This window comes from Caretta caretta, chromosome 16 (assembly GCF_965140235.1).
Source record: "Caretta caretta isolate rCarCar2 chromosome 16, rCarCar1.hap1, whole genome shotgun sequence".
Lineage (NCBI taxonomy): Eukaryota > Metazoa > Chordata > Testudines > Cheloniidae > Caretta > Caretta caretta.
Window position 1 is genome coordinate 8,019,576 of NC_134221.1, and position 24,327 is coordinate 8,043,902.

The 24,327-nt window shown below is 51.5% G+C and overlaps 1 protein-coding gene across 1 annotated transcript in view; it reads right to left on the reverse strand.

Moving 5' to 3' along the window:
- Positions 1–24,327, reverse strand: part of NIBAN2 (niban apoptosis regulator 2) — a 98,677-nt gene that overhangs the window by 19,233 nt on the left and 55,117 nt on the right. Inside the window, exons 3-5 of the mRNA XM_048823109.2 lie at positions 17,561–17,689; positions 16,623–16,728; positions 13,382–13,549 (exon numbers count right to left, since the gene is read on the reverse strand). Coding sequence (XP_048679066.1) covers positions 13,382–13,549; positions 16,623–16,728; positions 17,561–17,689 — 403 coding nt within the window. The remainder of the gene's footprint in view (positions 1–13,381; positions 13,550–16,622; positions 16,729–17,560; positions 17,690–24,327) is intronic.

Below are 24,327 nucleotides of genomic sequence, written 5' to 3' on the forward strand. Positions count from 1 at the left end.
GCAGCTTAGAGACGAACAAATTTATTTGAGCATAAGCTTGCGTGAGCTACAGCTCACTTCATCGGATGCATTCAGTGGAAAATACAGTGGGGAGATTTATATACACAGAGAACATGAAACAATGGGTGTTACCATACACACTGTAACGAGAGTGATCAGGTAAGATGAGCTATTACCAGCAGGAGAGCGGGGGGTGAGCGGGGGGGGGGGGCACCTTTTGTATTGATAATCAAGGTGGGCCATTTCCAGCAGTTGACAAGAACGTCTGAGGAACAGTAGGGGGGAATAAACATGGGGAAATACTTTTACTTTGTGTAATGACCCATCCACTCCCAGTCTTTATTCAAGCCTAAGTTAATTGTGTCCAGTTTGCAAATTAATTCTAATTCAGCAGTCTCTTGTTGGAGTCTGTTTTTGAAGTTTTTTTGTTGAAGAAATGTCACTTTTAGGTCTGTAATTGAGTGACCAAAGAGACTGAAGTGTTCTCCGACGGTTTTTGAATGTTATAATTCTTGACGTCTGATTTGTGTCCATTTATTCTTTTACGTAAAGACTGTCCAGTTTGGCCAATGGACATGGCAGAGGGGCATTGCCGGCACATTTCACAGTGGTAGATGTGCAGGTGAAGGAGCCTCTGATCGTGTGGCTGATGTGATTAGCCCTATGATGGTGTCCCCTGAATAGATATGTGGACACAGATGGCAACGGGCTTTGTTGCAAGGATAGGTTCCTGGGTTAGTATTTTTGTTGTGTGGTTGCTGGTGAGTATTTGCTTCAGGTTGGGGGGCATACGTAACTTCTTTTTACGTTAGTTCCACATTCCCTTCCCCTGCCGTGACTCACGCTGACAGGGACGGCAGCCCTTGCGGGGAGCTCACAGCCAGCAATCTGACACAATTCCCTGGGACTGGAGTAGCGGGAGCCCCCGCTCCAGCCAAAGCTCCAAAGCACCTTCAGAGACGAAAAGTGCCATGTAAGGCTAATTGAGATGGGCCTGGACCAAAACCCCAGATCCAAATACCCCCAAAAGCCCTGGGGACATTTCAGATCTGGAGCTAAAATGTGGCTGCCTTATATTGTTCCCCGTACTGCCTCCGAGCAGCAAGAGAATGGATATAGGGCACCATACACCACCACCACTGTCATTTGACAAGGGGATCCCACAGCACATAAACGGGGGAGGAGGGGACAAAGAAGGTGCATGGGCATCGCCAGAAAGATTTCCTACTGGCATCAAGTAACTAAACACCCAGCTAGTCCCAGCCCACCCCATGAGAGCTCTCCCAAGGCCCAGGGTTAGACAGACACCTGGAGCACTGGGCAGCGCAAGCCACAGGATGGGAGGTCGAAAGGAAATTAATGACCAATCGTGGGGAGGTGGGGAGGGAAAGGAGAGAGTGGGTTTAAAAAAAGAAAAGTATGAGGCAGTGGATGAGTCATGGGCAGCATGAGGTTCCCAGCCAAACCCAGTGCGGGGAGGTGGGGACACCAATTGCATTGCAGCCTGTTCCACTCCCACTGAGATTTCATCTCCATGATTTACAGCAGCAGACACCACAGGGCAGACCATGGGACAAGAAGAGGACTAGTTGATGGGGGGTGGGGTGGCAGGGAGTCCATCTTTTTCCATGACCTCCCCCCGTCCCTGGAAACCAGAGGCCACATCTGTACACGGTTGTTCATGCAGGGAAAGAACTGGGGTGGTTAACTGGGGAGGGGGGGGGTAGGGTAGCAGGGGTTAGCTGGAGTTTGAGAGGTACCAGGCTGGGGGCAGAGTGTTCTGGGAACTGGTTTGCCTAACCCATTGCAACACTGAGATACCCAAGGAAAGGATGCGCTGGCGTGAATCTTTCCAGAGCTACTGACCGATGCTCCAAGCAGCTGAACCAGCCCCGGAGCTGTGGAAGGCGAGAGAAGTGAGGGTGCTGGGGGCACAAATTGGCTGGTTGCCAAGCGTTCCATGCCAAGTACAGGGGTGCCATTAACCCTGCCCTGCCTCTCTGCAGTCTGCACTGGGAGCTGCAAGTCTGGAACTCATAGGCTGGGAAGTGGGGCAAGGACTTCACCTCTGGGTAGCAAAGCCTTTGGATGCCTGATGCATTAGACTGCATGTGTACTTCCCTTCTGGCTGCCTTGGCCAGCAGTAGAAGGAATGCAGGATATGACTGGGACTCCGCACAAAGTCTGGGTCTCTGCAGTCTCCTGCCAGGCAGAGCTGAGCCTCCAAGTGCTTGCTGCAAGCCGGCTCTGCCTGCGTGAAATCCTGAAAAGCAGCCTCTCTCCTACTTTGCTCCACTGCATCATGTGCCAGTTACACATGCCAGAGCATGGAATCCAGGCACTCACAAATGCAGCAGAGGGATTCTTAGGGCAGCTGACCTGGGGAAAGGACCAGAGGCCACAGCTGGGGAAACGGAGGAGAAGAGGATAAAAACTCCTGTATAGATAGAAGGAAGCAAACACACACACACACAAAAGGCAGATCAGTAATTCCCACCTGACAATACATGGAACAGCAGCAGCTTTCAGAGTGCTAAAGCAGAGGCTAGGACCTTGTCCAAGAAGAGGAGCCAGTGTAGGGTCAGCTCGGTATTATCTAACGTTCGTGCGTCGCACCAGCATGTTCCCGGCACTTTTCACAGAGACTAGAGCAGCAGGGTAGAATCCTGGCCCCACCGAAGTCAGCGGGAGCTTTGCCACTGTGTGAGAAATCCTAGCTGTGCTACAGTCAGCTTCTGCCCCAAGAAGCATACACTGAGTACCCAATAAAGCTTTTACTCAGGGGCAGAATGAAACACTTGCCCTGGTAAGACGGGGGACAACTCAGACTTTAAGGCCAGAAGGGACCATCACGAACATCTAATCTGACCTCCTGCACATTGCAGGCCACAGAACCTCACGCACCCACTCCTGTAATAGACCCCCAACCTCTGCCTGAGTTACTGAAGTCCTTAAATATTGATTTAAAGACTTCAAGTTATATTTACTTGCGTTCAAACCAGCAAGTGACCCGTGCCCCACACTGCAGGGGAAGTCGAAACCCGCCCAGGGTCTCTGCCAATCTGATCTGGGGGGAAATTCCTTCCTAACCCCAAATATGGCCATCAGTTAAGAGGACTGAGCCTCCTTAGGGATACAGATCTGAGCATCTGATGGAGCTCCATGGCCCAACAGATGCGGATTCAGATTCTAGGACAGATTCAAAGTGCATTAGTGTCCTATGTGGTTTCTAAAGTACCCTCAGATCAGAAACTCCAAGTCACCAGCCTTGCTGTGATACCCACAGACACAGGTTTCCAACATGTTACTGCTTCACATAACACCCCTCCCTTCAGCGCTCTGTGGGTCCAGCTTTGCTCCTGAAGCCACCAGTAGCCCTTAGATGGAATTAGAGCCCCATAGGTTTCGATCTAGATTGGGAGGCAGCGTTCGTAGGGCTAGAGCACTGGACTGGGTTTATTCCTGGCACAGACACTGACCTGTTAGGTGACTTTGGGCAAGTCAATTCACCTCCCTGCCTCAGTTTACCCATCTGTAAAATGGGGATATCGATACTGACCTCCTTCATAAAGTGTTTTGAGATCTACTGATGAAGAAAACCATATAAGAGCTGAAAATTATTATTTCCACAAAGCCAGGCCATCATTGTTAGGGCCCTACCAATTTCACGTCAGGGACCATGAAATAAGCCCTTCCCCAGGAAATCTGATCTCCACCATGCTGCTGGGAGCAACCCAGCTGAGGGCTCCTAGCTGCGAGTCCCAGCCAGGCTGAGGAAGGACAGGACTTGTCCTTCCCCCGTATGGATGCTCTCGGGGGTGGGGCGTTGGGCAGCAGCCCCAGAGGTTCCTGCAGCCGGAGGAGGCTTGTGGAGGTGGGTCTGATCTCCCACTGAGAGCGCAGGGACTAGCAGCTAGGAGCCCTTGGCTGGGGCACTCCCAGCAGCACGGGTGAGATCAGACCCATCTCCACGAATCTCCTACGGCTGCAGGAAGCTCAGCGGCTGCTGCCTTCAGATCCCAGCTCTGAAGGCAACACAGAAGTGAGGGTGGCAATCCCATGACCCCCGTATAACAGGTTTGTGAAACGGACACACACACACCCCACGGTGGCCCCCTTTTGGGTTGGGACCCCCGCAGTTACAACAGCCTGAAATTTAGATTTAAACATCAGAAAACATGAAATTCACCAATTTTCCAATTCTATGGCCGTGAAATTGACCCGAACGGACCGTGACTTTGGTAGGGCCTTAGATATGGTGATATCTGGGTGCTGCTCTTATTACAAGCAACCAAGAAATACTCAGGCCAAGATTAGTCCCTTGGGTGGTCACAGACTTGGCTGTCTACAACAGCAGCAGTATCTTATGCAAGGATACAGCCAGGGACCTGTTCCACTGTTACTACTTGGCGGGAGAGCTAAATCCACTGAAACAGTTCCGAGCAAACAAAAGCAAATTCCTTTAGAAGTGTTTTGAAGCAACAACTGTCGTAAACAGAGGAATGCAAAAGGGGGTCGGTTTTATATTAATTTAGTAGCAAAAAAAAAAAAAAATCCTAACAATCTTTGAAGTTAGACTCCACTGGTCCTTGTCATTTCTAAAATTTGACTTTAATTTTAAGTCCCTATGTAAAAATAGCAAGTACTCAAAGCATACTGCTCCTCGGGTGTCAGACCTACCTGCAAAAACCAGTTTATTTACTTTCCATTCCAGTTACCCTGCAGAGCCAGCCGGATGCTCCTGTGACTCATGCATCAACACCAAAATTGCTAATTTAGCAGCTACTGCAGAATCTCTGTTCCGATCTGTAAGCCAGGGAGAACCTAGCTGTATATTCATACCCCAGGAAGCGTATGATGGGTTGGCAGTTGGGGGAGGGAGGGAGAGAAATCACAAGGTATTTTTGCTTGTGCGCTGAGCGTTTATCTGGAGCATGAGCAGCATAAACATGGGAAACCACAATGCCATTTTTTAATCAAGGGAATTTCAAGATAATCTTATTGAAACGCAGCTAAAAGATTTAAGACCATAAGGGACCATAATAATCATGTTGTCTGATCTCCTGCAGAGGACTGACCGGAGACCCGCCCCGGAGAGTCCTGGGCTATCGCCTTTAGAAATTCATTCTGTTACTGGAATCTTTGGTTTTATCTGTAATAAAGCCAGGTCACCAGTGCAGCTGTGGCCTGTTTAAATGTGTGCCCCTTTAATGCACTAACTAGCCTCTCCCTTCCAGTGACTGAGGTTCACAAGACAACATAGATCAGCAGCAAAGCAAGCTGGACGGGCAGCCGCCTACTCCCCCACATGGGTGTTTGGCCAGACTTACTGCCCCGGTAAGTGCCCATGGCAATCTGACCAGGAACGGAGTAGCCAGGGACGCTGTGCATCAGAAAGCTGGCGAGGCGGAGGAAGCATGCGCCACACCTGTTCAGAAATGGATGTGTTCTAAGCAGCAGCCGCCTTCCAGGTAGAATTTGCTAATTCGCCCCAAAGAATGCTGGGTAAAAGTGATCCCCTTCCATTGTGTAGCTCCCACCTCCAGGCAGATCTTAGTCCTGCTGTGGCCAGGGCCACACAAAGGCCTCTGGGGGCCTGGGGCAGAATCTGAAATGGAGACCACTACCCCCTGCACTGTCAAAAACATTACTACGGATGGGATACCCGGAGGGCAGTTGCAGAGAAAGACCGCCGAGCGTGCATCCTACACTGGTGGCTCCTGTCCCGCGGGGCTAGCCCCAGTGTCCCGCTCAGCCACCTGGGGCGTGGTGTCACAGTGCCACTCAGGTTTGGCTCGGCCCCCAAACCCACGTGGCCCCGTGCACCAGGCCGCAATGCCACACATTCAAATTTGGCTTCATCATGACAGGACAAAGGGACGGCCCGGCCAAACCTGCATGGTGCTGCAATCCAAGCACCAGCTCGCAATGCCACTTGGTTTGGGGACTCTCTCAAACGGGGGATCGGGGAGAGGGAGTGGGGGGGGGGGAACTGCCCCTTTTGTCTCCCACCCAACCCTGGCTGCAGCTAAGTAAATGTGGAGTAAGACAGACCCTTTCCTCCAGCTCGAGGTCTGTAAGTAACCCTCCTGCACTGGTAAGTGCCAGAAACAGGTTTAGCTGAGCAGAGCTGGGTGGGGTTTGTCCCCATCTCACAAAAATTTGAGATTTTGAAAATTTCTCTGCCACGGATCAGGATAAAAAGTAAAAAAATATCAAAAACTTTTCAAATGAAAAAATTCAAAAAAGCTCAGCTGCGGTTAATCAGAAGGTTTCTTTTCGACCCTTTCTACAAAACCCCCTGGGTTTGACCCTTTCACATTCAGAATTTTTGTTTTGCTGTAAATTAGCTTCAATTTCTTAACAAAAAGCAGTTTTGAACCGGAAACCTGGATTTTTTTATTTCAAAAGCATCAAAACAAGAGAGGATTTCCCAACTTTTTCAACTCGAGAAAGTTAACCAGAACAGACCCTTTCCTGCAAGAAGGTTCACTCTTCACAAATACGCATTTTTGGATGAAAAATGCTTCAGCAAAAAAACCAGCTGTGTAGACAAGTTTGCCAGCAGCCCCTTTCCACAGCTCAGCCAGGTTCTTACTGCTGGCTGATTCGCAGCAGAGGGTCGGTTTTGTTTCTCCTATTAAGATTGCCCAGGCCAGGGTGGAATAAATGATTAAAGAAAAAAAATCCCCTCATTGTTACTAATGGGGAACAGTTCCTCTTTCGTTAGCAGCTGCTAACGATGGATCTTGGTCTCTCTCCAGTTATGCTTTTGTGTCTGGTCGGCAATTTTCCCTAAATCAAGGGAAAGTGGGAAAAGCCCAGGATAATGTGGGGGTGTGCACATGTATGTGGAACAGGGGAACGAACACCAGGGCTAAGTGCCTGGAGTGCAGCTCATGTAGCTGGATGGTCTTGCGGGCTAAATCAGAGCAGGCCCATGGCCTTGCAGTCTGAGCCCAGATCTAAACCCTGCAGCTCCAGAGCTAGTAAACGCAAGTTTACTAGCTCTGGTTGTCGGAGATCTCCCAGCACTATGAGGAACCCTAAGGCCCTCACCTTTGAAGTAGGCCAGGCTGATTGGACCTAGGACAACGCTGCCTGCTGTCCGCCTCCGCCATCCCCCCCAGTTACGTATCCACCAGCGATGGAAACTCTTCACTGTGGAGCTAGACTTGGGAGGCGGTATCAAGCTGTCACAGCATAGCAATTAATGAGCATTGATTACAAAGACAGCAATACACCCACCTGGCCAGCTAGTTCCCCAATGTTCCCTTCTTGCCCTTCCACTTCCCCTTTGGCTTAGGGCTCAGAGAGACCATGGAACAGAGGGCCTTTGTCAGTGGGGCAGAGCACGAAGAACAGCACTAGGTGGGAAAGGAATTCCAGAGTGGGGTGTGTGTGATAAGGGTTGCCAACTTTCTAATCACACAAAATTGAACACACTAGCCCCACCCCTGCCTTGAGGCCCGGCCCCCTGCTCACTACATTCCCCCTCCCTCCGTGGCTTGCTCTCCCCCACCCTCACTCACTTTCACTGGGCTGGGGCAGGGGCTTGGGGTGTGGGCTTGGGGTGCGGGCTGGGTATGAGGGGTTTGGGGTGCAGAAGGGGGCTCCAGGCTGGGGGTTGGGGCTGAGGGATTCGGAGTATGGGAGGGGGCTGCAAGTTGAGGCAGGGGGCTTGGGGGACAGGAGGAGGTGAGGGCTCTGGGCTGGGGTCAGGGATGAGGGGTCTGAGGTGCAGGATGGGGCTCCAGGTTTGGGGAGGGGCCTCAAGGTTGGGGAAGGGGGTTGGGATGCGGACTTACCTCGGGCGGCTCCTAGTCAGTGGGGCTAAGGCAGGCTGCCTGCCTGTCCTGACACTGCGTTGCACATGCCCTGGAAGCAGCCAGCAGGGGGGCCAGGAGGCTCCACGCACCGATCTCACCCACAGGCACCACCCGTCCCCTGGCTCCCATTGGCCTGGAACCAGCCAATGGGAGTGTGGAGACGGTGCTCAGGGTGGGGGCAGCGCGCAGAGCTCCATGGCACCCCCGCCTAGGAGCCGGACCTGCTGGCCGCTTCCAGGGCGCAGTGTGGTGCCAGGACTGGTAGGGACTAGCCTGCCTTTGTGCCGCAGCACCACCGACTGGACCTTTAACGGCCCGGTCGGCAGTGCTGACCAGAGCCACCAGGGTCCCTTTTCGACCAGGTGTTCCAGTCGAAAACCGGACACCTGGTCACCCTAGGTGCGACTGATAGCTCTGCAGGGGAAAGGCTGCTTAATGAGCAGCAAATTCCAGCCTGGCCCCAGGAGGAAACGCCAGAAGAGAGGGTGAGTGCGGAAAGGGTGTGGAGAGATGCATATAAACGCCATAGTGTGTCTGTGCCAATAGGGCCTCACCCCACACACAGCCCGGCCAGCTCTCCAGTCCCAACCTGCAGAGGCCTGTGACGGAGCTAAGCTCTGCCTTGCAGGGACCTGTCGGAGCACGAACTGGGGGAGCTGGGATGGAAAATTTAAAAAGCAGCTAATATCTGCTGAGTCAAGAGGGGAGGAGGAGGAGCTCTGAGCACCTCTATACCTGGGAGAATACCACAGGCAAGTGCAAGGAGACACCAGTGAGGATTACAAGGGCTGAACTCTGACCCATAATGTCTTAAAGGGAAAGGGACCTGTTTGTTCAGCTAAGACTGGAAAGCTGACGACGATGTTCTTCTGAATGGGGATGTCTGGCAGCTGTGCGTAAGAGACGGCCCTTACACCAGCGGACAATCTAAGCAGACAAAGGGTGGGAGGGGAAAACCCAGAGCCACAAGCAGGGGAAGTGACTTGCCCAGAATTGCACAGTAGGTCATTGGCAGAGCTGGGAGCAGAGCCCACATCACCTGGCTCCTGGTGCAGTTCCATATCAGCTAGGCCATACTGCTCCTCCCGGACCACCATCTTCTGGAAGAGGAACAAGTGTCTGAATCCCCAGCCGGCCCATGAGCTCTGCTGAGAGGAGTTTTCTGTTGATGGAAACAGCTGTGGAACGCTTCACAGAGTGAAATCAAATTAACGATTTAGTGCCTAAGTAGCAGTTCTACTAGCGATGGGGAATTTCAGGACTCCTGGAGGCGGGTGCGAATCTCGCTCCAAGTACGAGGATGTTATCTGCAGCTCTCTGGCAGCCAGACCTCCGATGGGGTGGGCAACTGTTTGAAACAATGGGAACGCTCCTGCAGTTTAGACTGGAAGCTCTTTGGCTCAGGGACCATACCAGGCTCATGTCTCTGACCTGGCATTCTCCAACATAAACACATTGCGATGGGTGTATTTAACATCAAAGAACCCTCTACCAAAACAAGACACTCCACTACGCACACTTCTGCCTTTGTGGAGAAGACAAGAGAACACACACACACACGACAGAAGTGTAGTCACGGAACTTACTGCACTGCTGGTAGGCGCTCAGATACCACGGTGGTGGGCACAGTATAAAAACCTTTATAGAATAAAACAGGGACAGCACCTGACTGGCTGATGGCTCTATAGAGAGTTTTATATGGACTACCATGAGGCTAACGGGTGCAGTACTTCTGGAGGTAGCTACTTGTGTGTGAGGCAAGAAACAGAGGCCCTGACCACCAGGGGTCATTAAGGATTGAGCGAGGCTTACGAGTACGGGGCACTGGTCCTGGCTGGACTATTTATAGCAGAGGTCCCCAAACTGTGGGGAGTGGAGGAATGTTGGGGGGGGGAGGGGGTGCGGCAGAGCCCAGGCCAGTCTCCATCAGTGGCAGGAAGGGAGCCCCTCCCAGCCCGACAGCACTCCCAGCTCTGCTCCGGCCCTGGTCCCAGCCCTGACTGTGGTCTGGCTGTGGCTGTGCACCTGGTCCCGATCCCAGACTCGCCCCTAGCTGCGGCCCCGCTCCTGACCCTGGGAGCCACAGCCCTGGCTCCAGGGGGCCATAACCCTGAAAAGTTCAGGGACCAGTGATCTATAGCAAAGCAGGGTTACGTTCTGCTTCCCTGGCTGGCGGAAGCACGGTGCTCTTTGCTCACTGGCTGGCAGCCCCTGCTGGTATCGATGTAACACCCACGATGCGGGGGTGAGAGGACGTTCATCCCAGTTTGTGCATAAATGGCAGGGCTGTAAAACGCTTCAAGGCTCATGAAAGGCGCATGAGCTGCTCCTAAAGCAGCTAATTCAATTACACAGTAGCACTGATTCTCCGCTCGCCTTTCCAGCAACCACCAGCCCACCCAGCTCCCCCTCCCCTGAGGCCAAGTGCCACAACACCCTGCCAGAGCATGGAGACAGCTGGGGGGGGGGGGCGGGAAGAGGGGTGAGTGACAGGAAAGTGGCTCTAAGACTGAGCTTTGATCCGTTTAATTACCCCTTTGGGGTAGAAAATAATAATTAAATCTTGACGAGCGGCTTGCCTTTAACAAGCGCTTTCCTAGCTGGTTCACATACTGTTGACGATTGAAACACTTTGTAGTAACCTAGTGTTTAAACTCCCTCCCTCACAGTGAGCCCTGGCTCCCCTTGGGCCCTCGGCACAGGCTCAAGGGCCACATGCCGGCGGGGGGAGGGGAAGGGGGTGTCCAGGAAAGAGCATAGAGCCACCTGAGCTTCTAAGGACAGCTCTCTCCTGGACTGTAGCCCAAGGACTTCAGTCAACCTGCCCCACCCAGTCCCACCCCACCCCCAGGTGCAAGTCAGTCTCTCTCCTCCTGCACTTTAACCCTTCTGGGATCTGAACTCCATATATCACAGGCCTCACTCCAGAGTTGGTGCTGAAGAGCAGAGGTACCTATGGGCCCCAAACCTAGAGGTCCTAGGCCCTTACCAGCTGGCCAGGTTCTGGGGAGAAGGAAGGAATCTCTTCCCCCTGCACCAAGTCACCCACCAGATTCCTCATCCTGACGCTTAACAGCGCCATTCAGTGTATGGACCTCACAGGGGTTTATCATCTCCTCTCACCCTGGAGTCCAGACAATGGCAGGCCAACTAGTCCTGCTTTCTCCTCTGACTCTCACCCCCCTCCACAGCTCCTGAGGTCACCTTTCAAGGGAAAGGTGGTTGGTCTGGACAATGAAGTGCAGAACTCCTTGTGGTTCAGCTCCTGTCTGAGCACAGGATGCTAGTTCTGGCATCACCTAGGGCAGCGGCAGCTGGCTTAAAGGAAAAGCTGGTCTAGTTGGCAGATGCCTTAAGATGTGCTCAGTACACCCTGAAAAGGCTGCCAAGGTCCTGGTGATTGTGGGGCTGTGGCCATAGGCGCCGACTCCGTGGGTGCTCCGGGATTGAAGCACCCTTGGGGAAAAACCGGTGGGTGCTCTGCACCCACCGGCAGCCAAGCTCCCCACCTGCCTTGCCCCAGCTAACCTCACCTCCGCCTCCTCCCCTGAGTGCACTGCATCCCTGCTTCTCCTCCCAGCGCTTGCTGCCGTGAAACAGCTGTTTCGCGGCATAACAAACTGTGGGAGGGAGAGGGAAGGAGCGGGAATCCGGCATGCTCAGGGGAGGAGGTGGGGAAGAGGTGGGACCGGGGCAGGGATTTGGGGAAGGAGTCCAGTAGGGGCAGGGAGGGGGCAGAGACCTTGGGGAAGGGGTTGGAATGGAGGTGGGGCAAGGGTGGAGTCGGGGCAGGATGGGGGGTCAAGCACCCACTGGCGCCAGGAGAAGTTGGCGCCTATGGTTGTGGCATCAACGGGGTAGACTCCTCATTTGTGCCCTGGCCTTTCATCCCTACCCTCTGGATCTCACCCGTTGCCACCCAGATTTTGGACCTTTCACTGTGTCCAACTTCAGATCAAAAGTGCTGAGTGAAAAGGTGCATGTCTCAACTGCCACGCCTGCAAACTCAGTCTGGGATCCAAAGGCCAAGCTGGGTCCTTTCTGGCATGAAAAGCACATGAGATTCTGCCATCTGAAGTTAGTCAGCCATTCAGACTCTGCATGAATTCAGCTTGCTGTGTTAACTCTGCAGAGCAGACAGGAATGAAAGTAGTAACATCCCACCCACCTTACTGTACCCAATCGAGTCAGCAGAGGTGGCTTTTAATTCACAGTGGCAGATCAGAGGAGTAAGACGGGGCCCCCAATCAGTGTCACGGTTTACACCAGGCTCTCACGTTAAGTGTCTTTCCATTAATGAGGCTGTCAGAGATCCTGCTAAATCCTGAGCCACGAGAGCCACCCCCCCTCCAACTCTGTCTCAAGTGAGAAAACGGTCATTTCAAGCTGCTGTCACAGGGCAACTAGAAGAACCCAGAAACGTGCCGGCCAGCCTCTGACAGTTCTGGAAGGAGCTCATTCCCTTTCGAAACAGTTTTGCTTACAAAGGTGTTTTCTCAATGTCATTGGGGACATTTGCATGAAGATGCTTGGTTTAACTTGTGTCAGATCTGCCGACTTACCCAACCTCTCCCCCATGCCCTTTTTCATCTTCTGTTAACACTGCAGACCCAATGCAGCTACGGGGGAGAGTGATCGATTCCATCTGGACTCATGGATCAACCCCCTCCTGTCCAACAGCCAAAAACATCCCACCACCCTACCTCAAGCAAAGTTTTACCCCAGAAGAGAGGAACCAGAGACTCCATAGAGCCCCCTAGGGACTTGGTCACTGCTCTTGATTTTACATGGAGGATGCTCAGATACTGCAGGGACGGGCAGCCATATGGAATGGCCCAGTAAGTTCCAGTTGCAGGATTAAAATTCTTACACCACTGGGGCTGCAGGCATGCATCCACAGATTGAACACTGACATGTGTTAGCATGAGGAAGGAAGGCCCAGTGCTTGACTCAGCTCCCAGGATTTCTTATTTAGATTGCAATATCACCCAGGAGGGCCAGACGTGGCCCAGAACCTCATTGCGCTGAGCGCTGAATGCACACACAAGGATACACACGCAGGATGGCCATTTAGCAAACACAAAGTGTTTTACTTTTAAGCAGAGCCCATTTGACACGGAAACAGCAGAGACACAAAGAAACCGCTCTCCTGCTGGTAATAGCTCACCTTAAGTGATCACTCTCCTTACAGTGTGTATGGTGACACCCATTGTTTCATGTTCTCTATGTATATAAATCTCCCCACTGTATTTTCCACTGAATGCATCCGATGAAGTGAGCTGTAGCTCACGAAAGCTTATGCTCCAATAAATTGGTGAGTCTCTAAGGTGCCACAAGTCCTCCTGTTCTTTTTAAAGAAACCTGGAACCCCTCGATGGCATGTCCTAAGAGGATCGCTTCTCAGGGCCAGACTGCACTTGGGGAAGGAACAATTCTGATCTTGCATGTGTTGCTCGTAACACCACAACATTCACACCAGGCGATGGGGAAGGAGGAGGCCAAGACGCACAACGCCCAACCTCTTGGTAGGAGACCGCAAGCCCTGCACTTACCGTTGTTGCAGTGTCGCACGCAATCCTGGAACACCGCTCGCCACTTGTCCTGCTCCTTGCCGGTCATCACACAGAAGTAGTAGTGACGGGAGTACGGGTGCCAAAGGATGAGAGGAAACTGGGTGGGGCACTTGAGGATCGGGGCATTGCCGGATTTGGGGGTTGTCCCTGATGAAAGAAGAAAGAGAGACCTCGAGTCACGGGCATGTGCTAGAAACATGGCTTGGAACCGGTTAGGCAGGAGGCCCACATTCTGGATCCAAACGCACATCATGGGTGAAAGGTGTTAGACTGCGTGCGACGGAGATCGACCACAGAATGGCTTCCTGCACTGCCCTGCTAAGGGGGCTCAACCCAGACCTATCATATGGGATGTGAGGGGAGGCCAGTCTCCAGGGGCCACTCAGTCCGCTGTAGAGACTGCCGGTAAGGGGCCAGTTAGCAGTAAGTGGGTGCTGCTACTGGACCAGATTCTCTCTCAGTCTCACAAAGCCCTGCCCATACCAGACTGCATTTTAATCCAAGAGGGAATATTTCCTCTTGTCTCATTACTTCCAGCCTCCACTTTCACCGTTTGGTTGCATCCCCACTCTGGGTCTTTGCGTCGCATCAGCCAGCATGAGAAGCCGCAGCCCAAGGGGCTGGCGCCAGCCACCAATGGGAATGTTTGTGTTCCCGGGGCGGGCGCGGGAGCCACACCTAGTCATGGGCCTGGCAACAAGGCCCCCATCTAGATCTGCCCGCGGAACAGCTCCCCTGGAGCTTTGACGAATCAGGGTCAGTGGCATTCCTAAATCGGCTGCCCCAAACTAAGATATCTACTTGCCCCAGTCTCCATGAGCTCCAGAACTAGCTCTGGAGACATCCCGAACCATCCCCCACCACCCTTTGGCCTGAAGTCGAGGTGGTGATCCACCCTGTTCTCAAGGAGCATCCCATCAACGTGGTCACCCACTGGAAAAGCAGCAGGGAGTGACAGGCCAAAACAGAGAGGGCAGCTCCACTGAAAAGCATGAGTGGAGTGGCCCCGGGGAGCTTGGAGGAGCAGCTGAAGGGCCCTTGGCGTGTGCCGCTGGATGGAGGATCACACGAAGACTTGTTTTAGCCGTGGCGGAGGGATGGGCACGCCGCGCTCCCACCTGGAATCACCAGATTTTGTAAAGGACGAGAGTCCTGGAGGAGAAGGAAGCAGCAGGGGAAGCAGAAAGAAAGCCAGCAAACTAGAAGCAGACTTCCTGCTGTGGCGTTTACAAGGCCCTTCGACAAGGTCAAACCCGACGGGGTCGTGCTTGCCTGACCGCGCACGGAGGACGGGAGGGTCTCAGCCGTGGGCTGGGAGCACATCTGCACCGTCTCTGTAATGCAGCATTTAGATGGAACACCTTTTTACAGCAAGGGCAATTCAGCTCAGGGTCCTGGCCCCATAACCACCTGCTCCCCCACCTGTTTTAGGGACGTAGGTTCTATCCGCATGGGGTTGACCACTGGCCCGAATCCAGTGCCCACAACTCCACCAGCAACCAAACTCTGATACCCCTTTAGGATGGGAGCAGAACCCTGCCATAGCGCACTGCACTCTGGGGCGAGGAGAAACTGCTGAGCCTTGCAATTTGGTAGGCTGCTCAAGGAGTTTTATGCCTTATCCAACGATACCCTCCAGACAGCTGCGTCTGTCCCGCCCTCTGTACCAACCACTGCCCACTCAGGAGGGCTCCTCCACTGTCCTGGCTCACGCAACTCGGACAGAGTCTAGGAAGAGGCCCTGTTATCCCACTGGGAACGAGCTATTCCTGGCCAGCTTCCTTCAGCCCGACGCCTTTTGAGCCACCCCTGCTCCTGCTGGAATCTTCTCACCCTCCTCCCGGCCCCACCCCCAGTGCTATTTTACACACTGGCAGCAGGACACTTGAATCTCCTTCCTTAGAGGTTTTTAAGGTCAGGCTTGACAAAGCCCTGGCTGGGATGATTTAACTGGGAATTGGTCCTGCTTCGAGCAGGGGGTTGGACTAGATGACCTTCTGGGGTCCCTTCCAACCCTGATATTCTATGATTCTAATCAGACTCTGTGTATTTACACACTGTTGTGCTGAGGCATTTTTCCACAAGGCGCAGCTCAGTCTAGAGCCTGCAGCCGCAGCTCTGCTCTGAAGAGGGGTGTTCCCCCAGCACCCCTTAGGAAAGAGTCCCTGGAGCGGGAAGGTAACGTGTTCTCACCAAGGCATGGGGAGGGTTTCTACAGGTGGGTACCAACTCCCAACCCCACAAGCCTGCTCCTTAAAAACTAGGTCATTCCATGGGATTTTAGAAATCACCAAAGATTCACCTGGTTTTAAAAATCTGAAGAAAAAAAAATTCCATGCACATAATCAGAACCAGGACTGCCCAGTGATGCTGCAAGGGGGTGGCTAGCAGGATGGCCCACCTGAGCCTACCGAAGCCAGCTCATTTCGAGATCACAGGGGGATGAGCTTGCAGTGATCAGGCTTTCAGCGTTGCTCAGCTCCCAACCTGCACTAAGCGCTTTTGAAAACCTGGCACTGAGCCCTTCAAAACGAGCCTTCTTTCCACCTCCCCCCTCACCTTGTCTCCTCCACCCCAGCCCTCTCACCACTCTCCAAACAAGGGGGTGGGAGGAGGAGACTTGGCCAGAGAGGTTTCTCATTTGCTAAGTGAAACAGTTTCAGAGAAATCAAGTGGCCAGCTCTGGAGAGCAGAGGCTAGAAGTGACAGGCTCCCTTCCTGGAAGGGAGCAGAGACAGCACGGAAATAATCCCAACTGCATTCTCAAGGAGCGGAGCCAGGGAGGGCGAGAAGGCACTTGTGTGGGAGGAAGCCCATGCCATGCAAAGGAGTGTTCATGTCTTCATGGCACATCAAGGGACACCAGATGTTTGCACTCCTCCCTACCTACACTTTGTCTCCCCCCTACTTACTTTGGAGCCACCTCTCTGGCTCCTCTGTTCCTTCCAGTGAAGAACACTGAAGCCAGGAGAGTTCGACAGGGACAAAAGGGGACCAAGATCACACGTATCCAGGTCCGCCTCCAGCTCCTGTCCTATAGATGTTGGAAAGTATTTGGGGATAGCAGACGAAGGGAAAAAACACACACGTAAGCCAGCTTGGTATAACAGAGGGGCCAACATACATGACCTGTTCTAGTCCTCCATTATCCCACCCTCCCCCTTTGCATCTGAACGTGCAGAGCACCTGGGAGAGGAGGTCATCAACAGGGTGGACTTACCTGGTAAACTGCTATTGACAAGGTCAAGATACTGGTCCAGCGAGGTGAGGATTTTGTAGCCAGCGCTGTTGAGGACTATTCGAGGCTGAATCCCTCTGTCATAGGCCTAGAGAGGAAGGAGAGTCAGTCTGTGGGAGTGGTTCCCAAAGCTGCTTAAACCAGGATCCATAACAAGCCCATGTCTCTGAAACCCTGTTAAGCAGGACCTGTGCCTTGCTCCTCACCCTTGTTTTTGGCAGGGGTTAATACACTAAGGCTTGTCCATACAGAACTTCTAGCGTCTGATTCTTGTGAAGTGGGTGCGTGTGCATGGGGAACCTGCTGTGGATGTGGGATACTCACTGGTGTGAAAGGTAACCAGGTAATCAGGTGCCTGCAGCCTTGCTGGAGGATTGTGATGGGGGAGAGGAAGCGGTTGTTTTTTGATACGTCTCCCACAGAAGTGCAATATGAGAGACTGCTCCCCGCAGGAGATGTCCCATGCGGGAGGTCAGTGGGCTCCATGGAATTCTACTGCGTCAGGGAGACACGACGTCTCAAGCTCAGCCTTCCCCATTGGTGAAGGAGCGCCCCAGAGCTCAGGACAGCCCTTCAACTGGTGCAGCAGCCAAAGGAAGCCAAGAAGTTGTTCAAAGCTTCCCTTTAGTTCCCCAGCTCTGTGACTCCAGCCTGGCTACTTAAGTCCATTTCTCAACTGGAGGCACCGGACGTGCTCATGGAGGCCTTGCTTTGAAGCATTAAGTGCAGTGAGCACATTGGCTTAGTGTCACTCACGTGCAAGAGCTGTTTGAGAAGCTGTTGCTGAAGACTCCTTGACAGGAGGAGAGCTCCTTTTAGGGGTACATTCCCTGGCAGGCACCCCCTGTGCTGAACACGCCTCCTGGACAACACCACCCACCACGAAGGGGAAAGGGGTGGAGAAGCAGCGAGGGCCTCACCAGTTTGTTCTCGTACAGGACCAGGCCGTAGTTGTGCGGCACGACACTGAAGCGGTTTCGCCACTTCTTGTTTTCCTCCACGTACTGAAAGAGGTTCCCTGAGATGATGACGCGGTCGTCCAGAGGGACCTGCACAGAGCAGGAAGGAGAATTGATGGTACGTTAGACAAACCAAATTCAGGGGAGCCAAACCTCATATGCCAGCTGGGGATCTGGCCTCTGGCCCCATGCCAAAAAAACGCTTAGCTCTTATCTGCATGGCGTTTTCTAGTTAGCTCAAGAGCTAGGTAAGCATGATTCTCATTTTTGAGAGACAGGGAAGTGAAGGCAGAGAGGCAAAGCGACTTGCCCAAGGTTAAACAGCAGGTCAATGGCAAAGCTAGGATTAGAACCCAGGTCTCTTGATTCTCAGTCTGGAGAAATACTCCAAAGCCAAGAGCTGGAAGAGTCCAGTAGGTGCGAACAAACACATCAGACATCACACTTGCCTTCAAAAGCCTCACGCTCATTACATTCCCCCTCCTGCTCCAGCAAAGCGCATTCAACTTATTGATCTGTACCACAGTAGTGCCTAGACTCCCATACAGATCACGTATTATGGTGCCAGGCACGGCACATAGCAAGAAACTCCCCATGTGACCCACAAACCCCTTAATGTCAACTGGCAAGGACATTACAAGAAAATGCTGGTTCAGGTCCATACATTTTGGTTCACCAAAGAATGTCATGTTAGTTTTTCAGTGAAAGCCAGGGTCACACTGGTCATTGATTCTGTTGTGAAATGTAGAGAGAGACACTATAGGAGGAGTTATGTGTATATACTGAAAAGACGTTCTTAGATTCTTATCACAGCAGAAGTGGAGAAACCAGTTTTCTGAGGTTTATTCACTTGTCTCTCTCAGATGTAAATTAAACATTGTAAACGAGGACAGTGGAGTCCCATTTATATAAAGTTATTGAAGTCAACAAGGAAGCAGCACAGAGGCAAAACAAGCCCCGGGATGTTCTCCTGTCTCCGAGCACAGACTATGAGCTCTGGGGATATGAGTAGATGACAGAGATGACACCCCTCATCCTACACCTAGGAAGTAAATGGGGCAGTGCATTTTCATTCATGAAAACAGGCTCTCAGACAGCTTGGTTGAAGATGCTGCAGCGAGCACAGGGGGAGACAAGCTTCTTTAGACAAGAGAAAACCTTTTGTAGTGGTAAACACCCATTTTTTCATGGTTTGTGTGTATAAAAAGATCTTCTGTACTTTCCACAGTATGCATCCGATGAAGTGAGCTGTAGCTCACGAAAGCTTATGCTCAAATAAATTGGTTAGTCTCTAAGGTGCCACAAATACTCCTTTTTTTTTTTGCGAATACAGACTAACACGGCTGTTACTCTGAAACCTGTCTTTAGACAAGAGAGTAACTTGTTAAGTTTAGTCTCTAGAAAGCACGTTATGATTTTGTTTTATAAGTAACCCTTTGTTTCCAACTCATTATTTCCTGATGCTTTAGTCTTTGACAATAACCCTGTGGTTTTCACTATCAATATATCGCAATGCTGGGATATCAACCAAGGTGATGACCTGGAGATGAATCACACAAGCTAGGGGGACCACAGACCTGGCATTTCTGAGCGTGTTGGATGGATAAGGGGCTGAACACTGCAGGGGAACGCTTCAAAGGGTCTCGGGGACCGGGGTGCACCTATTGCTAAGCTGTAAGGCAAAGCGAGGGCTGGCAGAGCCCAGACGAGTGTGCTTGCATGGCTAATAGGCTAGTGGTATCAGGGAGCTGACACCCAGCAAAGCACAAGCAAGATGCCCTTTCACTGGAGGCAGGGCGGTAACAAGGGGACGCTCAATCCTGGGTACCCTGAAACAGTCACACCCTACACAGAAGGATTTATAATCTAAATGCATAAGGCATACATAGCATTGGAAGTGAACAGATTAGGTTAGTGGCCTACAGTCACACAGCAGGTCAGTGGTGGGAATAGGAGTCAGGTCATCCTTGTCCTAGTCCTGTGGTTTAACAACCTGTGAACCCCTTTCACTAAAATGTCAAGTCTCATGAACCCCCTCCTAAAAATGAATATTTCCAAGGATTTTCTCCTTTACCGGAGTATAAATTATAAAAGCAGTGATCTTGGAAATATAAACATTTGTTTTTATGACATGCTCATTACACGCTATTATTAACTATTTACCATTACAGTATTTTTATTACATTATGAAAATGGCAACACTCTACCAAGATCTCACTTTCGTAGCTTGTATCACCTTGAATAAGCCTGTTCTAAGACAAGGCTCTTAGGTTTCATTAAGGAGTATCAGATGTGAAACAGCATGAAGGGATTTAAGAAGCCAGCTTAAAGAGTTCCTCGTACACAAGCGTTTAGGTCTTGAGCAGTCCAGGCAAACAATGCACGTTGCAAAAAAACAAAAAAAAAACAAAAAAACCCTTAAATTTGTTCATCATAATTTTAAAAACAATACCAGCTGCCTATTTAATTTTTAAAACAGCAAAAAATATCCACCTCCCTTTCCATTTCTTATAAGGAGTCTTGGTGTTTAAATCTCTTCAGTATGATAGATATGCTTGCTTTGATCTGCTTAGCTCTTGGAAGTCCAGGAGCTCCGGGCTGCTGGCCCCATGCTGCCTGGAGTCCCTGGGGACAGCTCTACCCACCATTTGGGAATTCCCCCCCTCACCCCCTCCCAAGAACCCCTGTAACATTTCGCAAAACCCAGTTTGGGAACCACTGTCCCAGTCCGTACAAAGACCCATCCACTGGACTAGGCGGCCTTCAACTTTCTAAGCTAAGCTCCTGTGTGTTAGAACTTGTTTTGTGATCCCAAACACAGGCTTGCCTAATGGTCTGAGAGAATTCACGTCTCAAGGGAATTTTTATGACCCACGGAATATAAACAAGAGCAAAAAGCACTTCTTGCGGAGAGTCTCTCTCTCTCAGTCTTGTAGCCAAGTTCTCAGCAATGAAAGTCAGCAAAAAGGATCAGTATTTATGAGATATTAGACAGGCATAAGTGATCGAAATCCATAGACTCGGCCTTCCCCCTGCAATATTTCAGATGGGAAGCGGAGGCACAAAGACTAAGGATATGTTTTCATTGCAGCATTAACTCAGGCTCCTGCCACACACAAAAAACCTCTCATCTGAGTTTAGTGGTGCTTTTAAGCAGGCTAGCTGGCCTGGCTGGGGGTGTGGGCTAGAGCTCTGGTTCCACCTTCACTCTGGCTGGCAGCGACGCACCCACTTTGCGGCGAGGACTCAGGCTAAGCCATTTGAATGCTGATAATCCACCAATGCCTTCCCACAATGCCCCCCCTTGCGTCCAGAAGGACAAACAAGTCCTCCCACAATTCACTTGGAAAGAATCATACAGCAGCCCATCTGACTGCAGCACAAAGTGACACATGGGGAAGCATAGCACCGGTGAGGATGCAGTAACTGACACGGCTTTGCAGTGGGGTTGCTCACACCTAAACTAGGCTAACTCAGTTGCTGATCACCCAAGTTAACCCTACAGTGAGGGATCACTGTTAGGGTACGTCTACACTGCAACGTAAGCCCAGAGGTAGAACTCAAGTTAGCAGATCATGGGTTTGTTAACCTAGGGCTTGAGCATCTACGCTCATTTGTAACCCAAGGTTAGGAAGCGTTGAACCCTGGGTCCCAACCTGGGGCTCCAGCATCTACATTGCATTACGCAAGCCCAAGTCCAGTCACCCTTATCCCAGACTTCCTAGCGTCCTCCAAAAAATCTGGCAGCCCTAGCCCTTAGTTCGTGGTGCAACATGAGAAAACTTGACTGTCCAGAGAACAAAAAGTTGGTCCATGGGATGGTGGGATACTTTTGGCAGACTCCCAGAGCATGAGTCCAGTGGGGCTGTATTTACACTGCAAAGCAATAGGGTTTGACTCCTGGGTCCCAGCTTGACTAAGGCTTGGACCCCAAGTTAGAGGAATGTGTGTGTAGCCAGAAAGGGGGGGGGGCAGCGTTACACTTGAGCCTCAGTTCAAATCCTGAGCTTACACTGCAGTGTAGACATAACCTCAGTGACTTGTCTAAAGTCTGTGGCAGAGGAGGGATATGAACCAGGGTCTCCAGCTAGCACCCTAACCACTGGACCACCATTCAGATGCGTAACACACACCACCAACTTGGATCCTACTGCTGCTAACAATCTTTTTCTCTCCCCAGCCTTTGAATATATTCACTAAGTATCACATCTGCCACCATTTTTTTTTTTTAAAAAGCAACTTTCTTGTAGGTGTGTCTCATGCCAGTGGGAACAAACAGGGCAAACTGAGTGGAAAAATATACAGAGCAAAAACAGATCAGCATCCACCAAGACAGACAGGAGTTTTCTTCCGCTCTTTCAGTTCTCAGAGTAGCAGCCGTGTTAGTCTGTATTCGCAAAAAGAAAAGGAGGACTTGTGGCACCTTAGAGACTAACCAGTTTATTTGAGCATAAGCTTTCGTGAGCTACAGCTCACTTCATCCGATGCATTCCGATGAAGTGAGCTGTAGCTCACGAAAGCTTATGCTCAAATAAACTGGTTTGTCTCTAAGGTGCCACAAGTCCTCCTTTTCTTTCAGTTCTAGTAACCTGGGTGTTGCCTGTATCAATACTAGGTATAAATTTTCAGATAAAAGTGTAATTGTTAGCTTGACAGTGTCCCTTAGAGAGACTTGCCTGTGGTCACACAGCTAGACCAAGGCAGAGCCATAAAAAGAACCCAGGAGTCCGGTTTCCCCCTCCCCTGCTCTATCCACGACATTGCTTTAGTAATCAACATTCCCTCTAGGGTCATTATCCAGGGTTTTATAGCAACAGTAAATAGACTGGCTAATTCAATTAAAAAAAAATGCATCACGCAGTTCTACTTTTCCAAGGTACTTGGAAGAAAAGTGCAAGTAGAAAATACAGTTGAGGAGGTGACGAATTCGAGGGGGCGGGTAGTGAGAACCATTAAACGTTAAGTCAAGTTAATGGTAAGCTAATCATCAGGCAAACAAGTGGGGTTTTAGACAGTAACAAGAATTAAAAGCCCAAGGGTGGAGAGAAGCACACGGAAACCCAAGGCCTGCTACATAGACTATGCAATAGGACATTCAGCGAGAACACCCCACTGACTGCATACACCCTCCGAACAAGATCCCTCACACCCCCATGCAGGTATTGGGACGAGCAGCTATTAGGTGGGGTCTCAGTAGTCAGGAGTGAGCAGGTTTCTCCAGCAGAATGGCTTGTCACAGTCTGTGCTCAGAGCACAGCCCCACAGCAAGAGCTGCAAAGCCCCTCTGAGGTCAGCCTTGCGCTCACGGGGTGTGGCATGAATGAGATGCGCATGGGTGATGGCTCTTTAAAACCCAAGTGTTTATTCACAGCAGATGCCCCGTGCAGCCTGAGGCCAGATCCAGCTGGACACAATGTTCAGACAAGCCCATTGGTGCTGAGGTTGATGTACCAGATCCCCTGTAGGATGGCGCTGGGTTTCAGTGCTAGCCACCTAGAGCTGGAACAGGGCTTACCTTGAAGCCAGCACGTCAAACTCCAAGCAATGGAAATCAAGGCAGCCCCTGGGGGAGGAGAGGCTGTCCCAAGGATCTGAGAGCTGTGTTTTGTTTCTTCCAAAGATTAATCACAGCTAGAAGCACTTTCTGGCCGACATTTGAGAGACTCACATTCCACCAGAAGTGGCCAGCCCTGCCCTTCCCTCCCCGTAGTGTGATCCAATACCCACCACCATTAAGAGATGCACCGGGAGATGCAGGGGGGGAGCGGGGGGTCTCATCGGGACCAAGCAGAAGCCAAGGGGTGGGGAGGAGGTGCTCATGGGCAATGGCTTCTATTGCAACCCCATAATTCTGGACACCCGCTTTTAAAGTAGTCACAGCCCATTTAACATCACTGGTCTTCCTGGGATTATAGTAGGAGACCACTAACAGCAGCCCCTGCAATCAGCACAAACTGACCCCTGCCCCAGGACGTGAGTCACGTGTCTATGGACTCCAGTGGCTACTAGTCACAGGGACACAGATCCCGGTCCACTATGCCCAAGCACGAGACAGCACCTCATTTCAGAGCAAAAAAGCAAATCCACCACCTCCTGTGGTGGCCTCCAAGTCATGAAAAGCCAGAGGTGTGACCTGTGATAGAAGATAACCAAGGGCTTGTCTATACAGGGACGTTGGACCAGAATAGCTAGTGTGGAGTGGATTACTCCATAATAGCGACTCCAGTCTCCCTAAACGTGTCGTGAGCCACAGCAGCCACCCCACATCACAGCAAGCTCGCTCTCCTGGTAGCCTGGAGTGGGGCCAGCAACAGGGGGTTGGAATGTCCAGATTTCCTGGGACCCAACTCTCTCCTCCTTTCTAAAGGTTCAACTCTCTCCTCCTTTAGAAAGGAGAATCAGCACAGTTCACATGGTGCAGACATCCTTCAGAGGACATCTTAAAACCAGCATCCCTGCCTGCCGAGCATGCACATGAATGATCTCACAGCATCATCTGTAACAGCAGAGGTTTGCCCTGGGGTCCTTGGCCAACAGTCCCCTGTCCGTGCCAAGCGCCAGTTTGCCGCCACTTTCCCCCTGCCCCAACTGACCCAGCCAAGCACATACATAGTTCAAGTGCTCTGGGATCCTGAGGGATCAAAGGCTCTAGATAAGTGCAAGTTATTCCATGGAGTGTCTGGCTGGCTGGGCATTTGTCCCTGGGCAGCAAGACAGCACCACAGTTA